Raw genomic sequence first — 22,206 nt, 5'->3', positions numbered from 1 at the left:
TCAATAAGTATTCAACCATTTTGTTATGGTAAGCCTAAATACATTCAGGAGTAAAAACTTGCTGAACAAGTCACATAATAAGTTGCATGAGATTCAACCACAAAGACCAGGGAGGTTTTACAATGCTTTCCAAAGAAGGGCACCTATTTGTTGACTGGTAAAACAAAGAAAAGCAGACATTGAATATCCCTTTGATCATGGTCCCTCTGTTTCAGCCACTCTCTCTCCAGTCTGTCCTCCCTGGTTCAGTCACTCTCTGTCCAGTCTGTCCTCCCTGGTTCAGTCACTCTCTGTCCAGTCTGTCCTCCCTGGTTCAGTCACTCTCTGTCCAGTCTGTCCTCCCTGGTTCAGTCACTCTCTGTCCAATCTGTCCTCTGTTTGTCACTCTCTGTCCAGCCTGTCCTCCCTGGTTCAGTCACTCTCTGTCCGGTCTGTCCTCCCTGGTTCAGTCACTCTCTGTCCAGTCTGTCCTCTGTTTCAGTCACTCTCTGTCCGGTCTGTCCTCCCTGGTTCAGTCACTCTCTGTCCAGTCTGTCCTCTGGTTCAGTCACTCTCTGTCCAGTCTGTCCTCCCTGGTTCAGTCACTCTCTGTCCAGTCTGTCCTCCCTGGTTCAGTCACTCTCTGTACAGTCTGTCCTCCCTGGTTCAGTCACTCTCTGTCCAGTTTGTCCTCCCTGGTTCAGTCACTCTCTGTCCAGTCTGTCCTCCCTGGTTCAGTCACTCTCTGTCCAGTCTGTCCTCCCTGGTTCAGTCACTCTCTGTCCAGTCTGTCCTCTCTGGTTCAGTCATTGGTACTTATTGCCTGCATGAGTATAGTCTGTGCATGTTCAGACAATGGAAATGTTGAATTATGCATGTTTCACTTTGAAGAAAAGGAGATTATGAACAAATATTGCACACCTTTAAAAGTAGGGTTTGAGGGGAGTATGCTGCAGTGTGCCATACTGACAAACAGATTCAGACTTGATTGATCCCCAAGGGGAAACTTGCTGTCACGTTGCAAAGACTAACATACTGGCAAGACAGAAACAATGGCTGAGTCAAAAAGTGCCAATATGTCACAGTGCTAGATACAGTACGATGCGACAGTGTTAGATAAAGTTATCAATCACCTGTAATCATATCACACTGAATCTTGACTTGATGGCTGATCCAACAAACAGAAACTCATAACTGTTTGGTTTTCTGCATGATCCCAGACGGAGTGTACATGATCCGTGTCATCTGTGGAGATCCTGAACTGGTGCATTTGCATATATGCATTAGACAAAATACAGTGGGTGACAAAAGGGCAGAGAAACTAGCAGCATTTCCATGAGAATCACCAGGTTCACAAACACATCTACATTCTTTGAAAAAAGGGTTCCAAAAGGGTTCTGCAGCTGTCCCCATAGGAGAACCCTTTTTGGTTTAGGTAGAACCCTTTGTGGAAAGGGATCTACATGGAACCCAAAAGGGTTATATCTGGAACCAAAGGGGGTTCTTCATAGGGTTCTCCTATCGGGACAGCTGAATAACCATTTTTGGTTCTAGATAGCAAAAAAATGCTAAGAATGTATGAGCAGAGTGAAGTGAATGATAAACATAACAGATCATAATCATATTATCTATATATTATAACAGATCGGTAGAGAGATGATGATGGGTGGAGTCCATTTTTTACCAATCTCGTTAAATTTCTATCCTATGATCTCATCTATACAACCAGATTTGATCCCTGTCTTTCTTTTGAAGACTAAGGTCATATGGAAGTCTTTGATATTATGCATTCTATGATGTTATGAAAGCTATGACCCCTTATTGATGTAATTTGTGGGGGGGCCGACTCAATATTAGGAAGGTGTTCCTACTGTTCGGTATACTCAGTCTATTTGGAAGTAGTTTAGTGACCAAAAAAGGGGTTAAATATGTGTACAGAAAAAATCCTGATCTGTCAGATATAGGACAGACACTTCAAAACAAACGTCCTTTGGGTCTGTTTTGTTTGACTGTTTTTCGATGTATGTTATTTCATGTTTCTATGGTCTATTAGCAGTAAGGCCAGATTCAGTGTTTCATTGGGGATAAATAAAGGGGTCCTAAAATTACAAGTCAAATATCAAATCAAATTGTATTTGTCACATGCGCCGAATACAACAGTGAAATGCTTACTTACAAGCCCTTAACCAACAATGCAGTTAAGAAAATACCTAAAAAATAAAACAAATTAAGAAATACAAATCATTAAAGAGCAGCAGTAAATAACAGTAGCGTGGCTATATACAGGGGGTACCGGTACAGAGTCAATGTGTCAATGTGCACTGGTGTCGAGGTAGTTGAGGTAATTATGTACATGCAGGTAGGGTTATTAAAGTGGCTATGCATAGATGATAACAGAGAGTAGCAGCAGCGTAGGGGGGTGCAAATAGTCTGGGTAGCCATTTGATTAGCTGTTCAGAAGTCTTATGGTTTGGGGGTAGAAGCTGTATAGAAGCCTCTTGGACCTAGTCTTGGCGCTCTGGTACCGCTTGCCATGCGGTAGCAGAGAGAACAGTCTACGACTAGGGTGGCTGGAGTCTTTGACCATTTTTTTGGCCTTCCTCTGACACCACCTGGTATAGAGGTCCTGGATGGCAGGAAGCTTGGCCCTGGTGATGTACTGAGCCATACGCACTACCCTCTGTAGTGCCTTGCGGTCGGAGGCCGAGCAGTCACCATACCAGGCAGTGATGCAACCCGTCAGGATGCTCTCGATGGTGCAGATGTAAAACCTTTTGAGGATCTGAGGACCCATGCCAAATCTTTTCAGTCTCCTGAGGGGGAATAGGTTTTGTCGTGCCCTCTTCACGACTATCTTGGTGTGCTTGGACCATGTTAGTTTGTTGGTGATGTGGACGCCAAGGAAGTTGAAGTTCTCAACCTGCTCCACTACAGCCTTGTCAATGAGATTGGGGGCATGCTTGGTCCTCCTTTTCCTGTATTATATTATATATTATCAATGAGAATGGGGGCATGCTTGGTCCTCCTTTTCCTGTATTATATTATATATTATCAATGAGAATGGGGGCATGCTTGGTCCTCCTTTTCCTGTATTATATTATATATTATCAATGAGAATGGGGGCATGCTTGGTCCTCCTTTTCCTGTATATATGATCCTTGGTATGACCACCTTAAAACAATTCAATACGTTAGCTTAGCAGAACCCACACTAGGCTTACATGCTGACCACACCACTCGCATTGTAAAATGTTATTCAATCATTGCACCCACACTGCCCGCGAGCGTCAACAAGCATCTACGTAGCCAGGCACTAAAATAGAACTTGGTTCTATTTGTGACGCTTGATGCGCTGAAAGTCCTGTTTCTCCCATCTCTTCATTGGTTTTTAGGAGCATATAGCCACGTGGGTGATTGAAAGATGAACTGGGGTCCACACTCCAGTCCAGTTGGTGGTGGTAATGCACCTTAAAGTTGGTTGCCAACCGCCATATAAAGTACAAAGAAGAAGAAGCCTGAAGGAGAGATTACTAGAAACTAACTAGGTTTACCCTTTTATCTGTGTATTTAAAAAAAAAAAAATGTATTTCACCTTTATTTAACCAGGTAGGCAAGTTGAGAACAAGTTCTCATTTACAATTGCGACCTGGCCAAGATAAAGCAAAGCAGTTCGACAGATACAACGACACAGAGTTACACATGGAGTAAAACAAACATACAGTCAATAATACAGTATAAACAAGTCTATATACAATGTGAGCAAATGAGGTGAGAAGGGAGGTAAAGGCAAAAAAGGCCATGGTGGCAAAGTAAATACAATATAGCAAGTAAAACACTGGAATGGTAGTTTTGCAATGGAAGAATGTGCAAAGTAGAAATAAAAATAATGGGGTGCAAAGGAGCTAAATAAATAAATTAATTAAATACAGTTGGGAAAGAGGTAGTTGTTTGGGCTAAATTATAGGTGGGCTATGTACAGGTGCAGTAATCTGTGAGCTGCTCTGACAGTTGGTGCTTAAAGCTAGTGAGGGAGATAAGTGTTTCCAGTTTCAGAGATTTTTGTTCGTTCCAGTTCGTTCCAGTCATTGGCAGCAGAGAACTGGAAGGAGAGGCGGCCAAAGAAATAATTGGTTTTGGGGGTGACTAGAGAGATATACCTGCTGGAGCGTGTGCTACAGGTGGGAGATGCTATGGTGACCAGCGAGCTGAGATAAGGGGGGACTTTACCTAGCAGGGTCTTGTAGATGACATGGAGCCAGTGGGTTTGGCGACGAGTATGAAGCGAGGGCCAGCCAACGAGAGCGTACAGGTCGCGATGGTGGGTAGTATATGGGGCTTTGGTGACAAAACGGATTGCACTGTGATAGACTGCATCCAATTTGTTGAGTAGGGTATTGGAGGCTATTTTGTAAATGACATCGCCAAAGTTAAGGATTGGTAGGATGGTCAGTTTTACAAGGGTATATTTGGCAGCATGAGTGAAGGATGCTTTGTTGCGAAATAGGAAGCCAATTCTAGATTTAACTTTGGATTGGAGATGTTTGATATGGGTCTGGAAGGAGAGTTTACAGTCTAACCAGACACCTAAGTATTTGTAGTTGTCCACATATTCTAAGTCAGAGCCGTCCAGAGTAGTGATGTTGGACAGGCGGGTAGGTGCAGGTAGCGATCGGTTGAATAGCATGCATTTAGTTTTATTTGTATTTAAGAGCAATTGGAGGACACGGAAGGAGAGTTGTATGGCATTAAAGCTTGCCTGGAGGGTTGTTAACACAGTGTCCAAAGAAGGGCCAGAAGTATACAGAATGGTGTCGTCTGCGTAGAGGTGGATCAGAGACTCACCAGCAGCAAGAGCGACCTCATTGATGTATACAGAGAAGAGAGTCGGTCCAAGAATTGAACCCTGTGGCACCCCCATAGAGACTGCCAGAGGTCCGGACAGCAGACCCTCCGATTTAACACACTGAACTCTATCAGAGAAGTAGTTGGTGAACCAGGCGAGGCAATCATTTGAGAAACCAAGGCTGTCGAGTCTGCCGATGAGGATGTGGTGATTGACAGAGTCGAAAGCCTTGGCCAGATCAATGAATACGGCTGCACAGTAATGTTTCTTATCGATGGTGGTTAAGATATCGTTTAGGACCTTGAGCGTGGCTGAGGTGCACCCATGACCAGCTCTGAAACCAGATTGCATAGTAGAGAAGGTATGGTGAGATTCGAAATGGTCGGTAATCTGTTTGTTGACTTGGCTTTCGAAGACCTTAGAATAGAATATAGGTCTGTAGCAGTTTGGGTCAAGAGTGTCCCCCCCTTTGAAGAGGGGGATGACCGCAGCTGCTTTCCAATCTTTGGGAATCTCAGATGACACATAAGAGAGGTTGAACAGGCTAGTAATAGGGGTGGCAACAATTTCGGCAGATCATTTTAGAAAGAAAGGGTCCAGATTGTCTAGCCCGGCTGATTTGTAGGGGTCCAGATTTTGCAGCTCTTTCAGAACATCAGCTGAACGGATTTGGGAGAAGGAGAAATGGGGAAGGCTTGGGCGAGTTGCAGTGCTGTTGACCGGGGTAGGAGTAGCCAGGTGGAAAGCATGGCCAGCCGTAGAAAAATGCTTATTGAAATTCTCAATTATGGTCGATTTATCAGTGGTGACAGTGTTTCCTATCTTCAGTGCAGTGGGCAGCTGGAAGGAGGTGTTCTTATTCTCCATTGACTTTACAGTGTCCCAAACTTTTTTGAGTTAGTGTTGCAGGAAGCAAATTTCTGCTTGAAAAAGCTAGCCTTGGCTTTTCTAACTGCCTGTGTATAACGGTTTCTAGCTTCACGGGGGCTGTTCGATGCTAATGCAGAACGCCATAGGATGTTTTTGTGTTGGTTAAGGGCAGTCAGGTCTGGGGAGAACCAAGGGCTATATCTGTTCCAGGTTCTACATTTCTTGAATGGGGCATGTTTATTTAAGATGGTTAGGAAGGCATTTAAAAAAAATATCCAGGCATCCTCTACTGACGGGATGAGATCAATATCCTTCCAGGATACCCCGGCCAGGTCGATTCGAGAGGCCTGCTCGCTGAAGTGTTTCAGGGAGCGTTTTACAGTGATGAGTGGAGGTCGTTTGACCGCTGACCCATTACGGATGCAGGCAATGAGGCAGTGATCGCTGAGATCTTGGTTGAAGACAGCAGAGGTGTATTTAGAGGGGAAGTTGGTTAGGATGATATCTATGAGCGTGCCCGTGCCCGGCTTTGGGGAGGTACCTGGTAGGTTCATTGATAATTTATGTGAGATTGAGGGCATAAAGTTTAGATTGTAGGATGGCTGGGGTGTTAAGCATGTTCCAGTTTAGGTCGCCTGGCAGCACGAGCTCTGAAGATAGATGGGGGGCAATCAGTTCACATATGGTGTCCAGAGCACAGCTGGGGGCAGAGGGTGGTCTATAGCAGGCGGCAACGGTGAGAGACTTGTTTTTAGAGAGGTGGATTTTTAAAAGTAGAAGTTCAAATTGTTTGGGTACAGACCTGGATATTAGGACAGAACTCTGCAGGCTATCTTTGCAGTAGAGTGCAACACCGCCCCCTTTGGCAGTTCTATCTTGTCTGAAAATGTTGTAGTTTGGAATTAAAATGTCTGAATTTTTGGTGGTCTTCCTAAGCCAGGATTCAGACACAGCTAGAACATCCGGGTTGGCAGAGTGTGCTAAAGTAGTGAATAGAACAAACTTAGGGAGGAGGCTTCTAATGTTAACATGCATGAAACCAAGGCTATTACGGTTACAGAAGTCGTCAAAAGAGAGCGCCTGGGGAATAGGAGTGGAGCTAGGCACTGCAGGGCCTGGATTCACCTCTACATCGCCAGAGGAACATAGGAGTAGTAGAGTAAGGGTGCGGCTAAAAGCAATAAGAATTGGTCGTCTAGAACGTCTGGAACAGAGAGTAAAAGGAGGTTTCTAATCAGAACAGCAATGGACAAGACATATTGACATTAAGGAGTATTAATTGTCTGAGTAGAGGACCTTGTGCATTTCAGGTAAAATAACAACCCAATGTTTATATCCCAGGACAAAATTGGTTAGCAAGCTAGCCAACTAAATTTCCATAAATGTGTGATTCTTTTCGACATGTCCCCAAATTAATATATTTGAGAGTTTGTTTTGATATTTCAGCCTGTGTCTTGATCACGCCTGGTGTGGGTGGACAAAATCAAGACGTGCGCGATGGCGCGCGAGTGGTCTGGTCAGCATATCAGACTCTAGAGGGTTAATTGTAAAACATGTTTCCTGGCAGGTATTATCATCATACACGACTGATGAAAGAAACAACGTGTTCATAAAAAACATCAATCAAAAAGGTCACACTTCAAAACAAAGTAAAGCATAACTTACAAATAATCCCTACAATCAATGCTTCTCAAATCCATCGCAAGCTAATTATAAAAGTCTGACAAAACCAAAACCCAGAAAGCAGCAGGATTCAGTATGTGTAAACAGCAATCCTAAATAGATAGACCAGATCAGACCAGTTCAGCAGTAGACCTGTGAATGTGTCCAGCTCCGTGATGCACTTCTCACAGCCACCACATGTCCCAGTTCCCTGGGCAGGGCCAGAGCCCAGGAGGCAGATAGGGAGATGTCCCCCGCCTAGAGACTTGCTGGCAGCAAGGGGCCAACTCTCCATAGAGAGGTGCCTTAAGAGAGAGGGAAGGTGGTGGTACATCACAAATCTGCTCTCAGTTGGCGGTCTCCCTGCCAGTAATATGACATTGCTGGTGGCGCTAGTCAGTTAGCCAAGCGAATCTGCTGCCTGCCCCAAGGGCATGTCCTGAGGGAGTGTGTGTGTGTAAGGTTATTGCCTTGGGACATGACTGATCTGTTGCTGTGGGCACCCCACCCAAAACAGCCTGTTCGCTCTCTCAGCCAAACATCTCCGTCCGTGTACAGAGAGATTGTACCATAATTCGCAGGAGGTTCTGTTGGGTCAGAGATTTGAAACAACATGAAAACTCTGTATAGCCTTTCTTCACAATACAATTTTACAATGCCAACCTACATACAGAGGCGTTTATCAACGTAATGTAATTTTAAAGAAGGAATATTCAAATGGAATTTTCTCAGTGAAAATATGATGAAACCTCTAACAACACAAGAGACTACAGGGGATTTCCTACTGTGTAGCACAGCCACATGTTAGGGCAACTAAATCCTAACTCTGGCACATGTTTGGGAAGCTAAATACTACTGCGTAGCCACATACAGATGCTAAATAGTGTTAGAATGACTCTCTCAAATTTTCCTCCCTTCATTACAATATATTTTTTGACAGAAGAGAAAAATATGTATTTTGTCATCAAGACAAGTGTATTTTTCAGTATGAGCTACATCAATGTATTCCATATGCATCATAACACAGAGTCTCAATCAATAACAATTTCCCTCCTTAAGTATTAGTATCAGGTGACGTAGCTGTCAACATTACAACTTAAGACATTTCAAATCAGAGGACATCTGGAAAAAATAATTCCCTTTAGCAGATTAAACACATAATCCTAATGTTTGTGAACATCTTAATGAAATCAAATAAATTAAACTGTACAATATGATACTCACTGTAACATTTAATTAAAATTCTATGGATTCCAACCTACTCAAAAGACACTAAAGGAGGAATGCTCATATTTTTATCCCCACGTATCATAATGACATAGATGTAGAGTAGATGTGCATAGTAATACAGTACATGACCAAAAGTATGTGGACACCTGCTCGTCGAACATCTCATTCCCAAATCCTGGGCATTAATATGAGTTGGTCCCCCCTTTGCTGCTATAACAGCCTCCACTCTTTTGGGAATGCTTACCACTAGATGTTGGAGCATTGCTGTTGGGACTGGCTTCCATTCAGCCACAAGGGCATTAGTGAGGTCGAGCACTGATGTTGGGCGATTAGGCCTGGTTCGCAAAGGTGTTCGATGGGGTTGAGGTCAGGGCTCTGCACAGGCCAGTCAAGTTCTTCCACACCGATCTCTAAGAACCATTTCTGTATGGACCTCACTTTGGCATTGTCATGCTGAAACAGGAAAGGGTCATCCCCAAACTGTTGCCACAAAGTTGGAAGCACAGAATCGTCTAGAATGTCATTGTATGCTGTAGCGTTAGATTTCCCTTCAATGGAACCATAAAAAAACAGCCCCAGACCATTATTCCTCCTCCACCAAACTTTACAGATGGCACTATGCATTCGGGAAGGTAGCGTTCTCCTGGCATCCACCAAACCCAGCTTCGTCCATCGGACTGCCAGATGGTGAAGCGTGATTCATCACAACAGAGAACGCGTTTCCACTGCTCCAGAGTCCAATGATGGCGAGCTTTACACCACTCCAGCTGATGCTTGGCATTGCACATGGTGATCTTAGGCTTGTGTGCGGTTGTTCGACCATGGAAACCCATTTCATGAAGCTCCTGATAAACAGTTATTGTGCCGACGTTGCTGCCAGAGGCAGGTTGGAGCTCAGTAGGGAGTGTTGCAATCGAAAACAGACCATTTTTTATGTGCTACGCTCTTCAGCACTCTGCTGTGTGTTTGTGGCTGAGCCGTTGTTGCTCCTAGACGTTTACATTTTTTTTTACAATAACAGCACTTACAGTTGACCGGGGCAGCTCGAGCAGGCATACATTTGAAGAACTGATTTGTTGGAAAGGCGGCATCCTATGATGATGCCATGTTGAAAGTCACTGAGCTCTTCAGTAAGTCCATTCTACTGCCAATGTTTGTCTATGGAGATCACATGGCTGTGTGCTCCATTTAACACACCTGTCAGCAAACAGGCGGAAATGGTCTAATCCACTCATTTGAAGGGGTATCCACATACTTCAAATAAAATGTAATTGGTCACATACACACGGTTAGCAGATGTTAATGTGAGTGTAGCGAAATGTATGTGCTTCTAGTTCCGACAGTGCAATAATATCTAACAAGTAATCCAACAATCCCCGACAATTACCTAATACACACAAATCTAAAAGGGGTGAATGAGAATATGTACATGTAGTCTCCCGGGTGGCTCAGTGGTCTAAGGCAGAGATTCTGGGTTCGAGCCCAGGCTCTGTCGCAGCCGACCGCAACCAAGAGGCCCATGGGGTAGCACACAATTGGCCCAGCGTCGTTAGGGAGGGTTTGGCCGGCAGGGATATCCTTGTCTCGTTGCGCACTAGCGACTCCCATGGTGGGCCGGGCGCAGTGCATGCTGACCAGGTCGCCAGGTGTTTCCTCCGACACATTGCTGCGGCTGGCTTCCGGGTTGAATGTGCATTGTGTCAAGACACAGGTTGGGTTGTGTTTCGGAGGATGCATGGCTCTTGACTTTCTACTCTCCCGAGTCCGAACGGGAGTTGCAGTGATGAGACAAGACTAACTACTACCAATTGGGGAGAAAAAAGGGGTAATAAAAATGTACATGTAAGTATATGGACGAGCGATGGCTGAGCGGCATAGGCAAGGTGCAATAGATGGTATAAATACAGTATATGCATGTGTTATGAGTAATGTATGATATGTAAACATAAAATACAGTATATACAGTGGGACAAAAAAGCATTTAGTCAGCCACCAATTGTGCAAGTTCTCCCACTTAAAAAGATGAGAGAGGCCTGTAATTTTCATCATAGGTACACTTCAACTATGACAGACAAAATGAGAAAAAAAATCCTGAAAATCACATTGTAGGATTTTTAATGAATTTATTTGCAAATTATGGTGGAAAATAAGTATTTGGTCACCTACAAACAAGCAAGATTTCTGGCTCTCACAGACCTGTAACTTCTTCTTTAAGAGGCTCCTCTGTCCTCCACTCGTTACCTGTATTAATGGCACCTGTTTGAACTTGTTATCAGTATAAAAGACATCTTTCCACAACCTCAAACAGTCACACTCCAAACTCCACTATGGCCAAGGCCAAAGAGCTGTCAAAGGACACCAGAAACAAAATTGTAGGCATGCACCAGGCTGGAAAGACTGAATCTGCAATAGGTAAGCAGCTTGGTTTGAAGAAATCAACTGTGGGTGCAATTATCAGGAAATGGAAGACATACAAGACCACTGATAATCTCCCTCGATCTGGGGCTCCACGCAAGATCTCACCCCGTGGGGTCAACATGATCACAAGAACGGTGAGCAAAAATCCCAGAACCACACGGGGGACCTAGTGAATGACCTGCAGAGAGCTGGGACCAAAGTAACAAAGCCTACCATCAGTAACACACTACGCCGCCAGGGACTCAAATCCTGCAGTGCTAGACGTGTCCCCCTGCTTAAGCCAGTACATGTCCAGGCCCGTCTGAAGTTTGCTAGAGAGCATTTGGATGATCCAGAAGAAGATTGGGAGAATGTCATATGGTCAGATTAAACCAAAATAGAACTTTTTGGTAAAAACTCAACTCGTCGTGTTTGGAGGACAAAGAATGCTGAGTTGCATCCAAAGAACGCCATAACTACTGTGAAGCATGGGGGTGGAAACATCATGCTTTGGGACTGTTTTTCTGCAAAGGGAACAGGACGACTGATCCGTGTAAAGGAAAGAATGAATGGGGCCATGTATCGTGAGATTTTTTGTGAAAACCTCCTTCCATCAGCAAGGGCATTGAAGATGAAACGTGGCTGGGTCTTTCAGCATGACAATGATCCCAAACACACTGCCCGGGCAATGAAGGAGTGGCTTCGTAAGAAGCATTTCAAGGTCCTGGAGTGGCCCAGCCAGTCTCCAGATCTCAACCCCATAGAAAATCTTTGGAGGGAGTTGAAAGTCCGTGTTGCCCAGCAACAGCCCCAACACATCACTGCTCTAGAGGAGATCTGCATGGAGGAATGAGACAAAATACCAGCAACAGTGTGTGAAAACCTTGTGAAGACTTACAGAAAACGTTTGACCTCTGTCATTGCCAACAAATGGTATATAACAAAGTATTGAGGTACACTTTTGTTATTGACCAAATACTTATTTTCCACCATAATTTGCAAATAAATTAATTTAAAATCCTACAATGTGATTTTCGGGATTTTTTTTCTCATTTTGTCTGTCATAGTTGAAGTGTACCTATGATGAAAATTACAGGCCTCTCATCTTTTTAAGTGGGAGAACTTGCACAATTGGTGGCTGACTAAATACTTTTTTGCCCCACTGTACATGTAAACATTATTAGGATGGCATTGTATAAAGTGACTAGTGATCCATTTATTAAAGTGGACAGTGATTGGGTCTCGATGTAGGCAGCAGCCTCTCTGAGTTAGTGATTGCTGTTTAGCAGTCTGATGGCCTTGAGATAGAAGCTGGTTCTCAATCGCTTGGTCCCAGCTTTGATGCACCTGTACTGACCTTGACTTCTGGATGGTAGTGGTGAACAGACAGTGGCTTTTGCGACTCCACCATGTCCCTGTACTGGCATTTCGCTTGTTTGATTGCCTTGCAGAGGGAATAACTACACTGTTTATATTCAGTCATATTCTCAGACTTCTTTCCATGGTTAAATGTGGTGGATCGTGCCCTCAGTTTTGCACGAATGCCGCCATCCATCCACGGTTTCTGGTTAGGATAGGTTTTAATAGTCACAGTGGGTACAACATCTCCAATGCACTTCTTTCTAAAACGCACTCACCGAGTCAGCGGATAGGTTGATGTTGTTCTCTGAGGCTGACCGGAACATATTCCAGTGCGTGTGATCAATATATATAGTGTATAAATGTCTGATGACTCGCTACCTTGAAGACATGATAGGCTATTCACTTGCACTCAGTTCGACCCACTCCACACACACAAGTAATTACCTGTAAAACATTTGATTTGAGTCTATGGCTGTAAATGAACCGATTAGTATTCCCCAGGGTGGTGCAAGGAGAGAGGGAAGTCTGCTGATTATACCCTACTTAGATACAGACTCCTTACAGCTTATTTTATTATTACACCATGACAACAAGATGGACAATTATACATATGAACCGAGTCATACATTAAGGCCAAGTCCAGTAATCAGTCAGATGGAGGACAATCAGGACATACATGGGACCTTCATGATAAATATCCTTAGATAGATCTCTGAAAGCATTTCAACAGTTTGGCTATTCTACTTCCCTTACTCAACTTTGTCACTTCTGTTTTCTCGGTTTTCTACTTGACTTCTATTTCTTCCAAGGAGCAGTGAGTCCCAACCTCCCCGTGTGTCTGAATGAGCTGATTACTGTGTCTAGTCAATCAGATCCATCTGATGAGGCTGGGAGGCCCACAGCCCTAATGAACAAGGCCTAATCGATCTCCGGTGCTGCTGAGAGGACCCACATTAGGGTAATTAGCCTAAGCAAGGGCACAGGAACGAGGCCCGGGAGGAGCGCGTCTGGGCCTGGGTCAGGCTGTAGATTCAAAAACATTATGAAACTCTTAGGAGGCCAATGGATTAAAAAAACATTTTGAAACTCTTAGGAGGACAATGGGATTTCATGTTATAATTATATTTTTTATTGATTATGTTTTTTGCCTATTATAAATAATTATTTTGATGTGAACTCTTATTGTCCTCCATAGAGTTGCTGAATATTTGTTTTATCCTTAGCTTGCTCCTGTTTCTGCACCTTCATTGGAAAATTACAATGTTCTTTCTTTAAATTTGCTTTGTGCCTCTCTGTGGCTGGTTCCTGGATGCCTGTTTGTTGCCGCTTCCTGAATGCCTGTCTGTGGCCGCTTCCTGGATGCCTGTCTGTGGCCGCTTCCTGAATGCCTGTCTGTGGCCGCTTCCTGGATGCCTGTCTGTGGCCGCTTCCTGGATGCCTGTCTGTGGCCGCTTCCTGGATGCCTGTCTGTGGCCGCTTCCTGGATGCCTGTCTGTGAAGGGGTCAGGATGGAAGAGTTGCAGATAAGAACTGACAAGAGTCTTCGGTGACGGGTGACTTAGAGGTCAGGGTGAAGTTGTACCTCTCAGAAAAAGTCTGATCTGATAAACCCAGCAGTAGCGTTACATTTTAGACACACTCGCACCCCCACTTGCACACATACACCACACATGTACGCAAACACGCAACACACACACACACACACACACACACACCACTGCAGGTGATCCATTTTGGCATAATTAATAAACAGTAGATGAGGTTAGAGTAATTCTAGAGTGGAGATTGTTTTGCAGACAGAGTCTTTCTTCATGCTGTGTGGTCTCCAAGCAATTACCTATTAAATATAATAAGTGCTTAATGCATATCTGGAGATGTATAGCGGAAGATTATAACTGCTAGGCAGGTAATTATCTTTGTGAACATGAGTTGTGAATACAGATCACTGTCTCAGTCAGCCAATGGATGGAAAGCCTACCCTGCCCTCTTTCTGGGGCTCTCAATAATACATTTCTCTCAATGTCCCACCTCAAGAGTTCAGGTTGATTGACAACATGACAAAACAAAAACCTTTTTCTTTGCAATCCTACCAGAAGCAGCAGTGGTTTCATATAGTTTGTATGACACTTTACCCTTCACAGATGTAAACGAGGTTAAATTCTGCTTACAGTATGTCAACTTTTGTCACTCAAAATATATTTAACTGTTGACATTGTCAAAGAGGATCAGTGCAGTCTTGACATGTCATCCTCTCTCCCTTTCTCGCTCTCTCCCTTTCTCTCTCTCCTTCTCTGTGTCTCTCTCCCCCAGGGGATAGGAGGGCTGCTTGGTTCAGGGAACAGGAGGGCTGCTTGGTTCAGGGGACAGGAGGGATGCTTGGTTCAGGGGATAGGAGGGCTGCTTGGTTCAGGGGATAGGAGGGCTGCTTGGTTCAGGGGATAGGAGGGCTGCTTGGTTCAGGGGATAGGAGGGCTGCTTTGTTCAGGGGATAGGAGGGCTGCTTTGTTCAGGGGATAGCAGGGCTGCTTTGTTCAGGGGATAGGAGGGCTGCTTGGTTCAGGGGATAGGAGGGCTGCTTGGTTCAGGATTAAACTGTAGCAGAGGCCCCAGTCTTCATGGGGTATAACATAATGAGATCTGAGCTCTGACGTATTAGCTACTTGTTGATGTGTTCTGTGAGACATCTCACATGTGCGATACATGGTAAATGTTTTTTACACATTAAAACATCCCACATGCTGTCAAAACAAAACAATGTTAGGAACAAAACTCTTGTTCTAGTCTTGTCTTAAACTTATACTAAGAGGTGCTTGGAGAAAATTATTGGTGGAGAAAGTAGCTAATCCCAAGCTGTTATCCGCCATTGCCCTGTAGAAACAGGGATTGTTATGAGTATCAGCCATACAAACTGCCCTGGGCATTTTTTTCCAAAGCTGGGTGAGGACACCTAAGATGGGATCTATTGATGTTGTCAGTAACAGGGCAATCTGGCCATAAGCTATAATCAATAGATGGTCTGCTCTAAAAATAGAATGTGATCAACAAAAGACGTACACAGTCGAACTTTGAACAGTAGTGTGTTTCACCTCAATCGGCATCTCACAAGATTTAGCTTCTCCCTTTAATTTATCTTCAAGACAAATACTGTAATACATCCACACTCCACATGAACCGCACCACTTTTACCCCCCACCCCATCATCCCTCCATCCATACCTCTTTCTATGATAAATCCGTCGCATGGCTGATAGAGACCTCTAAACCAATTTGGGGCCTCTCTGGGGATCTAATCAGATCACAGGGGTTAATAACATGCCACATGGTTACCCACAAGCCCTAAGACTAAATGGTTCAGGGAGCAGGGTTCCACATTGCTAATAATCACTATTTCCCCAGCCAGGACTCCCAGGTATTGAGTTGAGCTGTCACGTTCTGACCTTTATTTCCTTTGTTTTGTATTTATTTAGTATGGTCAGGGCGTGAGTTGGGTGGGCAGTCTATGTTTGTTTTTCTAGGTTTTGGGTATTTCTATGTTTCGGCCTAGTATGGTTCTCAATCAGAGGCAGGTGTCATAAGTTGTCTCTGATTGAGAATCATACTTCGGTAGCCTGGGTTTCACTGTGTGTTTGTGGGTGATTGTTCCTGTCTCTGTGTTTGCACCAGATAGGACTGTTTTTGGTTTTCCACATTTATTGTTTTGTTAGTTATTTCATGTCTAGTTCCTTTATTAAAGAACATGAATAACCACCACGCTGCATTTTGGTCCGCTTCTCCTTCACCACAGGAAAACCCTTACATGAGCACACCTCCACCCTCCTCTCTTTTGCCCTCAGAATAGCCCCATGGACTCTACAGGGTGTCAAATGCATTCCACAGGGATGCTGGCCCATGTTGACTCCAATACTTCCCACAGTTGAGTCAAGTTGGCTGGATGTCCTTTGGGTGGTGGACCATTCTTGATATATCCGGGAAACTGTTCAGAGTGAAAATCCCAGCAGCGTTGCAGTTCTTAACACAAACTTACTACCATACCCTGTTCAAAGGCACTTCAATCTTTTGTCTTGCCCATTCACCCTCTAAATGGCACATACACACAATCCATGTCTCAATTGTCTCAAGGCTTAAAAATCATTCTTTAACCTGTCTCCTCCCCTTCATCTACACTGATTGAAGTGGATTTAACAACTTACATCAATAACTGATTATAGCTTTCACATTGATTCACCTGGTCAGTCTATGTCATGGAAAGAGTAGGAGTTCCTAATGTTTTATACACTCAGTGTACAGCCATTTTTTAACCAGGAAAGATCCCTTGAGGCTGAAACTTTCATTGCCAGGTAGACCTGGTACATCTGCCTCTTCGAAGCATCAGTGGCAGTTATTTATAGATATAAATCGATGACAGCAGAAACTAGCACCCCAGAAGACATGAGAGACAAAGGGCCCTACTTTAAAGTGATAAGAAGGAGAGCTGTTAGGAGCCCAGTACCGTCACACCGGATGATAAGGTGTGTCAGTCTGATTGTGTTTGATAGAATCAAGAAAATAGGACAAATTCCACTAACAACAGCACTGTCAGCTACACACATGGTCTCAGTCAGTATGTCTTAAAATACATCCTTTCAAGTAGGAGGGGGCTTAGATGTGCCACTTGCTTTGTGTTGGGATCATTTTTAAATGTTTAGGTCGAAACACATCCAGTCACAAACTGGGGTGATATAATCATACTGGAATCAGAATCAGTAGTACAACAGCATGAGATGTGTATTAAATACTCCAAATTAAGACTCTTCTGTGTTTCGGAGTTGGTTGATCTGTGTTAAAATACAAAGCCCATAACTGTGGTTGCAGCCCACAGGACGCAACAGAAATAGATGCCATTCACACTGCTGTGTTGTTCTCTCTCCTCTTCTCTCTCTCTCTTTTATTTCTCTCTCTCCCCTCCTTTTTACACATCTTCAATCATGTAGGCATGGGACAAAAAAAAGTGAATTATCACTGGATTTACAAAGCAGAAAGCAGTTTGTTTCCCTCCACATGAATACATCTAAGATTATAAAATGAATGCCACATTTGAAACAAATAAACCTGGCTTTGATACAAGGGCTACAACCTATACCGTTACAGAGACCACATGCTTAATTGAGAGTCTGTGTACAATATGCAACCTGCCCACATTATGTTTGATATTGTCTGTTTGGGGCCTCCATGACCAGCCCTTCAGTCCACAACCATACCACCAAAAACCTCTGCCTATAGGGGCTGAAAGTGTGAAACTTACGGAGGTTGTTGACCCTTGTGTCATAGTTCTGTGCGTGCATGGCGAGGGTGTCCTCCCCGTGGAACTGCTCACCTGGACAACTGACCGGTAACACACTCTGGACAGCCCTGTGTGAGAAAGATAGAAAAAGAGAGAGAGATTGCCATTTATCCAGATGTAAGAAATAGCCAGACAGACAACGAAAAATATGTCCTATGAAGAACAGTGCATAACGCTTGATTTCAACGCTGCACAGTTGTGTGCACAGGGCACCTAGTTCAAGATGATCACATAATATAAAATATTGCATCTCTGCTTCCATATAAAGCAACATTTTCATATGATTTTTTACATTTAACTGTTTGATTGAGTGAGCGGGTTCCACATTAATTATAAAAATATAAAACTCAGTGGATAAGTAAGACATTTTCATAAAGAAGACGAATAGGAGCTATTGATTCATTGTTAGAGAAAGGTCTCCAAATAAAAGAATAGCCTGCGCATGTTGCGGAGCGGAGAGCATGTGGCTATCCACTGCAAGAGACACACGCCCCCGCGCTCTCTGCGAATGAATCAGGCAAGCAGCCCACACAGGTGATGACATTATGCAATCTAGTCCAATTAATAAACTGTCGATGACAGCTACTTTCTACCCATTGAAGAAGCGTGTATTGTGCGCGTAAAAGTCATTGATTGGTTTATATGTATTGTAATGTTAACAAAAAACAAGTTTAGATGATATCCTAGCTTTCTTATTTCAGCGACAACGCTATTAGAATGAGTTAGCCTATCGTAGTTTGCCAATATAAACCTGGCAAGCGTGAGGCTAGAACCCAAGAGTCAAATATTATTGTGGCGCGCGCTCTAGCCTACATGTGAGCACCAAGCAAGCTCCTTGAAAACATGCACAACAAAGAAGATCGCGGCACGCTCAACGGTAGCAGGACCCCAGAAACCCACCTAGTCATATTCTCTCTCTGGGGTCGGTGCGCCTTTTCCAGGCCGAGTTTGGTGAATATCCCAACAAGTGCCATGATAGCCACTACTCCACAGATGATATACACGATTAAATTAGTTTTATCTTTGGTGGGGTCGTGCCGAATGTCGTTTTTCTTAAACGGGGTTTGACCTGTCATCATCCACACCGGAGTGTCGTAGTTTTTACAGGTGCTCTGATCCAACCGCGAGGTCTTGTAGGAGCAGCAGAATCGAAAGCCACAGGTGCCGCAGCAGTACAGATAATCGCCCGTTTTACAAACGAACGGCGGGTCCCACTGGCCCATCACATCGTAATACCCCCGGCACCTGTCCTCCGTGTGCGGGGGCTCCGAGAAGCTTGCACCCTCGTCCTCCCTGGATCCGTTGCACGTCGTCATCATGACAAAGCCCTCCAGTTGTCCTGGTTCTCCGTCCGCCTTGCAGACCAGCGCCATAACTTTGACCAACAAGTAACCCAGTATAAAGTATTTGCCCCTCATTGTGCTGTCCTTCCACCCCTTCCTTTCAGCTTCTCTAGCGCATGTAAGAAGAGACTCGAAGAAGAAGAGCGCACAGTCTTGGTATTATAAAAGTCCAGAAACATATATCCAATTTAGAGAACACTATCCGTGTTGGTGAGAGTTTTCACGAATGTTCTCGTCATCCATGAAGGTATAGAAAATCATTCGGTTATTTTTTCAAAATAAAACGTTGAATGTAATATAGATATTGTCCTCCTCAGAATTGTTCCTCAGAGCACAATCTCTCTACAGGTGTTCTTAGAAAATTATCTCCATGACGTTATCAAAACTAGGCTACTTCAATTTTCAAACCCATCAGCGCGGTTGCAGGCATGGGAGTCGGTGGAGATAGAACGGCACAAGCTATTTGAGCGCGGGTGAGCAAATCAGACCTGAGATGGGAGAGAGCATGGTGCGCAAAGCGAGTAGGGGAGGAGGCATTCCGACGAAGAGAGAGAGATTCATGTATTGTTAAACAATGACGGTGAATCTGTGACAGCCCAAAACGCACATGAGGAAATATGGGTCGAGTTGTGCGGCCGAGCAATTCATTTTTCCCATAATTTGTGCACGGACAAAATATGGTCACGGATGCAGACATTCCGGTTATGGCAATTTCCAAATGAGATTAGAGAGAGCGTTATAGGGTGGTTGTTTTTGCCAGCATGAGTAGCATAGGCTACACAAGAAAAAAAAATGGGTAGGCTAATGAAATTAAGTTGAGTATATACTTCTATTCACTGGACAGAATAATGGTCCACACATACAATGGTGTCGTTCCAAGCACAGTGTCATCATACCCAGAGACGTTTTTATATTCATCACTAAATGCTATTTTCTATGCCTGAAAAAAGTTCTGCCGATGTAGTCTTTTTCCTTTAGGAATTAATTCCTTTATATTATATGTAATGCATATTTACCATATGCTATCACATTCCACGCAATGTCTTAAACCCGATTAAAGCTCACCTCATCTTTAAAAAAAATACTGTGCAGAAACATGGTCTATATTAGGGCAAATTTAGCGTCTTTCTGGTCGAGCTGTCCATGGTGCTGAAATTATTTTGCTCAACAAGTCGCACTGTCCATGGACCTGATTGCCAACTCCCCAACACTAAACCAGGCTAAATAAGTCGACGGGAGAAACCGACAGGGCTGGGGGAGACAGAAATAGCGTGTGCAAGAGCTAGTTTAGAATTATAATGAAGAAGTTCCTACATGCTCTCGTGGTGATTGCCATTGGTATACATGCGGAGAAAGTCAAGATACATTCGCAGATGTAACTACTGCTGCTAAACAAAAATGATGGTCAGTCCTATCTGGGGTCGTGGGACATCCCTACCCTAACCTTAGCCTTAACCCATAGAAGGTCATACCAAGGATCATGTTGCTATTTTATTTAACGTTTTAACTCCTTAAAGTATTACAAATATATTTTTCTGAAATTTTTTTGGTTGGCTTTACCGCTATCAGCTCACACAAACGCATTGAATAACACGTGAATGACATGGAACAACTAAAAACATCTAAAGGAAGTTAGTTCTGAAGTGTCTGTCCTATATCTGAAAGCAGTGGCGATTTTAGCATGTAAATCTTGGTGGGGGAAAAAATAAATGTTTGGGATGCATGCCAGCAAAGCCACTACACAACACAACACAAAACAATACATTAATTTAACTATAATGGTGACAAACGGTGTCCACAAACTGTTAGGGCCTACATAAAGCTGTCCCAACAGCAGTCCCAACACCTTACCACTGCTACACCTGGCTAACAGCAGAGCCTTGTCTGGCAGCGAACCAATTCATTCAGCCTCATTTACTGCCTTTTGAAAAACATAGCTGATATGACTGACTTGCTTAAACAAATGTGGTTTCTACTGACAATTGACAAACTATGCCATACTGGGACAACAAGCGGATAAGAGGCAATCTGTCATTTCGAATTAAGAGATTAATGAGCGATCTAGGACGGGCTTAGTCAATATAACTATTTGTTCAGCACTTTTGAAATGTACAATGACAGAATTCAGAACATGGGCCGTTCTTACAGTGTTCTCCCTGTACACCAAGTCAGAACCACATGATAAATAAAGGAGGCATATAAGCAGACAATGAAAGCTTTTACAATATTCGATGATTACATTTTTCAAAAGCAGGTTATAGGCTACATGTGCACCATCAAGTCAGAATAGTAGGTGAAATTAAGAGGTGAAAATAGACCAAATTATTAGACACATGGGCTACTAACAGTTTACTACACAACATACACTTAGTACATACACTTTCTTAGCTACAGTATACATATCTCCCTGGCATGTTACATCATTAATACAGCAGAATAAAATACATTTTTGGACTCACCTTGTTGTGCTGTGCTCACAGAAAGGTGGCACGGCAGTCCTTCGTGGGCACATTTTGTCATCAAACTTTGTCAAAGTGAGATTCTCTGGATTTATAGTGATTTCAAGACACCTAGGAACCTGGAGGAAAAAAAAGTTGAATCATGATGACATCAGTGATCTTCAGATCGTAGCTCTAGAAAGAGGCCAGAGTTCCCAATTTACAATTCAGAGTTGGATGAAAGTTCAAAACACATTTTCCCAGTCGTAGCTCCTTTTTTCCAAAGATCCCAGTTGTCTTGAACTCACTAAAGTCAGATTTTGCAGTTCTGACTTAACAGTTGTTTTGGGCGCGGCACAACTCATGCTTCATTGACAGCATGGTCAATGTTAAACGTTTATAATTTTAATCTAGGAATATAGACCCTTAATCTTAGACTTGGGACCACACAGCCACTCCACTGAATAGCAGGCTAGTGATTGTTTTGCAATGCTTGCAGTTAGCCACTGATTCATTCCAAACCACTCAATGTTGAATTTGCGATTTCCAACTTGTTGTGTAATGTTTATGTCCAATGGTCAATGAGCACCGATACGTTTTATTTATAATTTCTCTTAATTGTTTATCTTCATATGACAAGGATTATATAGGATTTTCCACTAGACTGTCGACTTGATTAAGATGATGACTGCCAGCTATGATTTTGAAAGTATGATGTTGACATGATCAGTCCAATCAAAGCTACTGTATATATAATGTATTTG

The 22,206-nt window shown here is 43.4% G+C and overlaps 1 protein-coding gene across 6 annotated transcripts in view; it reads right to left on the bottom strand.

Moving 5' to 3' along the window:
• Positions 1-22,206, bottom strand: part of LOC118373706 (protein shisa-9B-like) — an 88,227-nt gene that overhangs the window by 60,630 nt on the left and 5,391 nt on the right. The window contains exons 1-3 of one of the 6 annotated variants that reach the window (XR_008072925.1): positions 21,464-21,497; positions 17,623-17,729; positions 12,898-13,809 (exon numbers count right to left, since the gene is read on the bottom strand). Coding sequence is in view for 3 of the 6 variants with exons in the window: in XM_052472380.1 (XP_052328340.1) it covers positions 17,623-17,729; positions 18,562-19,079 (625 nt within the window). In the remaining 3 variants the exon portion in view is untranslated. Of the gene's footprint in view, positions 1-12,897; positions 13,835-17,622; positions 17,730-17,953; positions 18,124-18,561; positions 19,500-21,463; positions 21,583-22,206 lie in introns of those variants that run through there. The other 5 variants (XR_008072923.1, XR_008072924.1, XM_052472390.1 and 2 more) reach the window with 5 other exon arrangements.

The sequence above is a fragment of the Oncorhynchus keta genome, chromosome 2, assembly GCF_023373465.1.
Source record: "Oncorhynchus keta strain PuntledgeMale-10-30-2019 chromosome 2, Oket_V2, whole genome shotgun sequence".
NCBI lineage: Eukaryota > Metazoa > Chordata > Actinopteri > Salmoniformes > Salmonidae > Oncorhynchus > Oncorhynchus keta.
This window is presented reverse-complemented; position numbering and strand designations above follow the sequence as displayed.